Below are 7,785 nucleotides of genomic sequence, written 5' to 3' on the forward strand. Positions count from 1 at the left end.
GGGCCCAACCTGATTGCTCTTAACTCTAATCTGTTTGTGGAACTTAGAACCGTTTGGTGTGGCCAGGACTCCTGGGCGGTTTGGCCCCCGAGTGTGTGCTCCCCACCCCCGATGACTCACATCGGTGGGAATCAGAGGGGCTCCTCCAGAAAGGCTGTTCAAGTCTAGCCACCACCACAGACTCTGCCTGCTTTGGTACGTCAGTGGCAGATTTCCCTCATCCTGCTCACTTTGTGGCGACCGGTTGTATAATAGGTGTGCCTGAAGAGGGCGCATGTACGCTCTCACCCATGGCACTATCCCGATTACCACTGCCATGGAGCCCAGGACCTGTAGATATCTCCACACATAGGGGAGTGGGTCTTATGACAGGGCATCTACTTGCTCCTGCAACTTCCCTATCGGTCTGTTAGATACTCTCCCTAACTTGGTGCTGAAAAGTACTCCTCAGTAGAGATGTGAATCGTTTTTTGACGATTTAAAAAAAATCGTCAAAAAATCGTTAGAGTCACGATACAATAGAAATTCCCCCGATTTATCGTGAAAAATCGTAAATCGGGGAGGGGGGGAGGGCGGGAAAACCGGCACACCAAAACAACCCTAAAACCCATCCTGACCCTTTAAAACAAATCCCCCACAATGTTTTAAATTACCTGGTGGTCCAGTGGGGGGGTCCCGGCGCGATCTCCCGCTCTCGGGCCATCGGCGCCATTTTGGCTGCCACCAATATAAATGGCGCCGATGGCCCGATAAAAAAAAACCCCACCCAACCCTTTAAAATTACCCCCTTAGCCTCCCCCACTCTCCCGACCCCCCCCAAAAAAACTTTTTACACCTACCTGGTGGTCCAGGGGGGGCCGCGGACAGCGATCTCCCATTCCCAGGCCATCAGCTGCGCTAAAAGAAATGGCGCTGATGGCCCTTTGTCCTTACCATGTGACAGGGCAAAGGTAGCGCCGGCGCCATTTTGAATACTGGCAATACGGCCCGAGTGCAGGAGGTCGCTCCCGGACCCCGCTGGACTTTTGGCAAGTCTTGTGGGGGTCAGGAGGCCCCCCCAAGCTGGCCAAAAGTCCCTGGGGGTCCAGCGGGGGTCCGGGAGCGATCTCCTGCACTCCGGCCGTATTGCCAGTATTCAAAATGGCGCCGGCGCTACCTTTGCCCTGTCACATGGTAAGGGCAAAGGGCCATCGGTGCCATTTTTTTTAGCGCAGCTGATGGCCTGGGAACGGGAGATCGCCGCCCGTGGCCCCCCTGGACCACCAGGTATGTGTAAAAAGTTTTTTTTTTGGGGGGGGGGGGGGTCGGGAGAGTGAGAGTGGGGGAGGCTAAGGGGGTAATTTTAAAGGGTTGGGTGGGGTTTTTTTTTTTTGTTTTTTTATCGGCGCGGGCCTCACTAAAAAAAAATTAGTGATGTGAATTGGAATCGGAACCGATCCCAATTCACATCTCTAAGGATCAGATTTGCCCCCCCTCCCAGCTGAACCAGATCGTTAAAACGATCGGGCACACGATTCACATCCCTACCCCTAAGTACACTAGCATCTAAGACAGCTGAAACTGGTTCTTTGCCCCGTTTACCATCTAGCCCAATTTGTCCAGGACATGAACTGTTCTCTCTGTGGCCTGTTGGCCTTCCTGCAGGGAGTCTGCTCTTATTAGCCAGTCGTCCAGGTAAGGGTGCACTTTGATCCCTTCCTTCCTTAACAAGGCCGCCACTACTACCATCACCTTTGTAAAGGACTTGGTGCCATGGCCAGTCTAAGGAGAGTGCCCTGAACTGGTAATGCCGATTGGCTCTCTCGACGTGTAAGTAATGCTGGAAATCTCTCCTGATGGGAATGTGAAAATATGCTTCTGACACTTCCAAGGCTTCTAGGAATTCCCCTGTCCTTACGGCCACCTTTCCATGTGGAAAAGGGGAACTACCAAGGCCCTGTTAACTTGCTTTAGGTCCAGTACTGGCTGAAAGCTTCCTTCCTGACCAGGAGGTACCGGAATAATGGCTTGCAGTTGAACTAATCTGTCTTAATGTCTGCATCTCTCCTGCTTGCCTTGTATGGGGAAGAAACAAAGAAATCTTCTAAGGGGAATTTTAATTCTGAGTGATATCCTTTGTTTATTATGTCCAGGTCCCACTGGTCCTTTGTTATTTTGGCCCACTCCTGATAAAAGATCTGTAATGAACCCCCTACCTGGGGAATCATGGAGCAGGCCTGGCTCCCCATCATTGTGCAGTTTTATCACCAAGGGGAGGGGGGGGGCCTCAGGGGTTCCTTTCCTTTGGAAATCTTATATTCCCCCAAAAGGGCTGAGATCTGCCTGGGATCCTGACTGGGCAAGAGATCTGGCCTCTACCGCCCCTCTATCATCTACTCCCTGGGCCACCGTCTCTAGTTGCCTCCCCTTGCAAAGCCTCTGAGCTTTTCTTCCGGTAACCTTTGGGGGCCTCGATCCTCCTGAGTCTTTGACCACCTTCTCTAGGTCTTCTCCAAACAGGAGCCTCCCCTTTAAGGGTAGCTTTTCTAACCTGGTCTTGGATGCTGAATCTGCTGTCCAATTCTTTAGCAATAAAAGCTACCTAGCCATGACCTCTGTTGCTAACTTTGCTGAAGCTCTAATAAGGTCATACATAGTTATCTGCTACAAAGGCTGCTACCGATTCCACTAGAGCCAGTCCCACCCTATCCTCTGAGGGGCCTGCAACTTCAGGACACTGGATCTCTTGTTGAGACCAGATTAGAAGGGCCCTGACTACATAATCTCCACAAATAGCTGCCTGGAGGGCCAAGGACAAAAGCTCATAACCTCTCTTTAGTAATGTTTCCACTTTCCTGTCCTGAGGGTCTTTTAGGACTGCTCCACTTTCTACTGGTGTAGTGGTTTTCTTTGCTATTGCTGCATCTGCTCTAGGCAGATCTAGAAACCTATCCTTATTCTGCTGTTCTATTAGATACAGCCTCTGCACAGTTCCACAGCTTCTAAGCCTAGACTCTGGGATCTCCCACACCGCTGTCAGCATATCCTGGATTGCTAAATGGATGGGAAAGGCTTTGCAAGGGTTCTGATCCCTGTTAGAAATGGGAGTTCCCTTCATTCTAGCCTTGGGCATTTCCTCTTTCAGACTTAGGACATGCGAGACTTTTGAAATTAAGGCCCCAGGCTCATCTGCCTGGATGGCATGTTGCTTCCAGTTCTTCCTCACCTAAAGTCTCTTCCTGGGAAGAGCCCTCCTCCTCAAACCCCCCCCCCAGGTTCCACCTCGGGACTTAATCTTCCCAGCCTGAAGGTGGCTTGGGCTTTTCCCCTTAAGAAGGAGCCTTATTCTGCTTATCTTTCATCTGGAGATAGGCTTGGTGCATAGTCAAGATTAAGTTCGGGAAAAACTCAGACAACTACTACCTTTGGGGGCTCTAGTCGTTGATGCTGCCCACCCTCCGAAACTGCGGAGGAATGCCTTGACTGCCCTGAAATGTGCTCCAGAGTTGGAAGAAAGAAGGCGTTCCCTAGTATGCACTGTTCAATTGGCCCACCCCTGCCTCCTTCCTCCCCCAGGGCCTGCTTTTTGCCATCAAAAATTTTGGGAAACATGCCTCCAAAATATCAAACAGCTTCTCACAAGCCTCAACCTGGTACTAAATTCATCCAAAACGGAATTACTACTCATCACACCAGAGAACAGCTCCTGCACCCCCACTCATCCAGCCATACCAAAAACTACACAAGTGAGAGACCTAGGAGTTCAAATTGACAATCACCTGAACCTGAAAGCTACCATCAACAAAACCACCAAAGACTGCTTTTATAAACTCCAAGTACTGAAAAGAATAAGACCTCTGTTCCATACTCATGACTTTAGAACAATCCTACAATCAATCATCTTCGCAAAGCTGGACTATTGTAACACCATCTTGCTTGGTCTCCCCTCTCTACACACCAAACCACTGCAAATGGTTCAAAATGCCTGTGCCCGTATACTCACTAATACCAGGAGAAGAGACCATATAACCCCTATCCTAATGGGCCTCCACTGGCTACCCATCCACTTCAGAATAATATACAAGGCCATTCTCACCATATACAAACACATTCATCAACTAGCCCCAATTGACCTTCATTTCCCCCTCCGATTACACACTTCAACAAGACCGACAAGAGATGCTTACAAAGGATCACTTCAAGTCCCCCCAGCCAAAACTACCAGACACATTACGCTAAGAAATCGGGCCTTCTCCACAGCCGGTCCTACCTTATGGAACTCTATCCCCCCAGATCTTAGAATGGAACCCAGCCTCTCAACCTTATTTTATTATTTATTGTTTTTGTTATACCGAGTTTCATGATAGGCATCACATCAACCCGGTTTACAAATAACAAGGAGTGTAAAGCATAACGTAACGTAAAAAACAATATTTTCAATAAGAACCTTGAACTTTAAATACAGTGAATCAGAAAATGGGAGAGGGAAAGTTACAAAAAACAAGGAAAATAAACTTGGGATGGAAGGGGAGAAATTGAACAGCACAATATTTACATTTCAGCCTATTGATACATTAGAATAGCAAGTGAAAAAATAAGACTATGAAACGGTACATAGGTAATCAAATGAATAAATATGACAGTTGTGAATGGTAATAGTATGATAAATATTCAGCAGGAATTAGTGAGAGGGTTTGAGGTTGGTTGATTCGTGTTTACCTTCAAGAAAAGACTCAAGACCTGGCTGTTCAGGCAGGCTTTTCCTAACTCCAATATCATTTAACTCCTAACAATCATCACATCACCATCAACATCACTATTAGCTACCTCTTACAATGTAATTATATGTAATTAGCTGGTTTTCCTTTTTCCTTCTCATTCCAAGTTCAATTTTCCTTGTTACATGTAACTGCTATTTCCGCACTATTGTTCAAGTTTAAGTTTATTTTGCACTCCTGTTTCATGTGAACCAGCATGATGGGACTATTGTCTTGAATGTTGGTATATAAAAAACTTAAATAAAATAAATAAATAAATCACAATTGCAGCAGAAAGAGTCAGACATGATAGAGACCCACTGGACCCCACACCTGGCACAATTCCTCTCCTTGTCCATACTTGGGGCAGATAGCAATGGTTCGGGCCGGGCTACTTCTCCACCTTTTTTTCTTCTCACACGACCTTGTTGAGAAACCAGGAGACCAAAACAAATGATTGCACTAGGGAGGGAAGATCAGACCTATGGAGGCTATTGTCCCATGGGGTCCTCACCCTGGCTCAGACTCCTAGGAAAAGCAACCTTAGGGAAGGCCTTTGCCCTAGGGCCCTTAAGACTGCTGGACCAGCGACGTCTGTGCTCAGTCCCATCTGTTGGAGGCAGACACTACTGACATCCCCCTCTGCTAGGTCAGCCTTTATGGTAGTGACATCAGAGAGGAAGCTTTTACGATCTGCCCCCATCTGCTGTTGGGAAGGAGAATCCCACAGGTTACTGGTCCGACAGAACGAAGAGGTAACATATTTAGGAGAAGAAGAAAAAACCCATAAAGTGAGGCACGTTAACGGCATGCCACACATTTTTTGAACTATTTAAGAAAACACACAGAAAACAAACCATGGTAGTAAAAGGCAGCAATAACCAACAATACAAACGTTGTTTCTCAGTACAGGCAAAATTACTTCTGTATAATTCAATTAAGCAATAGGAGACAAGATAGCAAGGAAAGTGAATAAATAAAGTGGAGATAGAAGAAAGGCAGTTCAAGGATGAAGCCTCCTCCAATTCCAGTACGGACCCCAAACCGAGCTATACATATCAGCCTTGTCTTTGAGCAGGTAGGTAATTTTATCCATAAGAGCGGTTTCAACAAACATTGAACCAATGAAGTAGGTGGAAGGTAATTTTCCAAAAGAAAGCTATGGTGGTTCTAAACAGCATGTAAGCATTGTCCACCAATATTTTGTCTCACCCAATTCATACTGCATATATTAAAAATGCAATGTTTGCACAAGCATCTAAATTCATGCCTCCAAAACACGTGTGGTCGAGTCTGTTTTAGGTAACTGAAAATCCAGCCAACTTATGCAGGTTAACTATTTTTTATCTGTATAAAGGGTAAATACATTTTTGAAAATGTACCTCAAAACAGATTTTTGTCTATTCCATTTCCAGAATAATATACCCTTTTTATCAGTTTATGGAATTCTTTGGATTTAACTAGCATTCACAAATGACTTTTCCATACGGAAATTATCAAATTTATTACGGAAAGAGCAATACAAAAACCACTAAGCGAAGTCACTGGAGGAACCCCCAGTCTCCATCGAATAGTAAAGGAGAAACATATTTATTTATTTAAATTATTTTAATATACCGATGCTCAAGACCAAGTCTTATCCTACCGGTTTACAATGGAACTGGGTGAAACCAATTAACAACTACAATAGAAGGTAAAGTTACATTAAACAGGGAGCAAGAACATGGGAGTTGGAAGACAGGAAAGATTTTAAACGAATACAACTGGTGAGCATTAAAATAGTCAACGAAAAATCAGAGAGTAGGGAGACATATAAAGGTGGCTGTAGATCGGCTGTAGATATATCTACAGCTGTAGATATAACATGGTATTCCCCGAGCCTAAAAACCAGAATGGCACGCTGGGGAAAAAAAAAGAAAATTGCAGAAAAGTGAGTTCTCTGGTCTTATGATCCAGGTTTCAAGTTTCCACCTCGGAGGAGGAAATGTCCAAGCCCTTCACTGGCGGCAGCTCGTGCTCAATCACCGACAGGCGTTTTAACCATCAAAACAGACATCCAGCGGTGCAGGAAATGAAGACCTGGGATTTACCCCCCCTCTCACCCTAAGTCTGTTTCCGCCTCTCCCTGATCGGGAAAGATTTTTTTTTTTTTGCTCTCAAGAGCCTCTGAAACCTGACACCCAGAAGCGTGCGGCAATCTAAGCTGAGGAGAACAGAGACTCAAAGCAGAAAGAAAGAAGAGGCCAGAGAAACACCTTCCCAGGCAGGAGCACCCGGGGGGGATAACGAGAGCCGTTCCCGGTGCAAAAAATGCCCAGCGCAGGGGGGGGGTTCCCACACCGCGGCCACCTCTCCGGTGCGCCCGGCTCGTTCACTCACCCCTTGTAGTAGGCCTTCACCCGGACCTGGTGGCCGCTGTCCCCCGAGTGGGACATGGTGCTGTCCCGCTGCGTCGGCATCATCCCACGTCCCGGGCAGGGGCGCCGGAAGAGCACCCCCCCTCCCTCCCGCAACTCTCCGGACCAGGCGGCGGCGGTAGCAGCAGCACCACCTCGAGCTGACTGCAAATAACCCCACTCCGCACGAGCCTCAACCGGAAGAGCTTCCGCGCGCCTTCCGATCCCAACCAACGCTACAGCCTCCGGCTCTCTCCTTCCCACTTCCGCTCCTCCTCCTCCTCCGCCAGTAGCGCGCCTCGCGCTCGCCGACCGTACCATCCACGACTGACGCGTAGAGGGGGGGGGAGACCGCGGGACAACCTGCTTAGACTAGGGGGTTTCGGCGAGACTGAGCCGTAATGACCCGTGGTTCACCGCCAGAGCAGGTTCACAAGTGAGGTGTTCGCAAATACTGCTTATTTCTTGTTCTACTAAAGTCAGTCGCTGAAAACATTTCTGAATGGAAGTTTCACGACACCCACCACAGCATGCCCTAGAATGTTACGGTCCACAATAACATTCCTAGGTGTTTACGTGCCGTCGGACGCCGATAGTGACGCAGGAAGGTGCGTCTGTTTCCCCGCACGGCCACCCGGAATTCTGGGAGATAT

The 7,785-nt window shown here is 47.6% G+C and overlaps 1 protein-coding gene across 1 annotated transcript in view; it reads right to left on the reverse strand.

The window, feature by feature from the left end:
- PRKCI (protein kinase C iota) overlaps window positions 1-7,516 on the reverse strand; it is a 128,807-nt gene extending 121,291 nt beyond the window's left edge. Inside the window, exon 1 of the mRNA XM_029615014.1 lies at window positions 7,116-7,516. Coding sequence (XP_029470874.1) covers window positions 7,116-7,453 — 338 coding nt within the window. The 5' untranslated portion in view covers window positions 7,454-7,516. The remainder of the gene's footprint in view (window positions 1-7,115) is intronic.
- Between the last annotated feature and the right edge of the window lie 269 nt (window positions 7,517-7,785).

The sequence above is a fragment of the Rhinatrema bivittatum genome, chromosome 9, assembly GCF_901001135.1.
Source record: "Rhinatrema bivittatum chromosome 9, aRhiBiv1.1, whole genome shotgun sequence".
Taxonomy (NCBI): Eukaryota; Metazoa; Chordata; class Amphibia; order Gymnophiona; family Rhinatrematidae; genus Rhinatrema; species Rhinatrema bivittatum.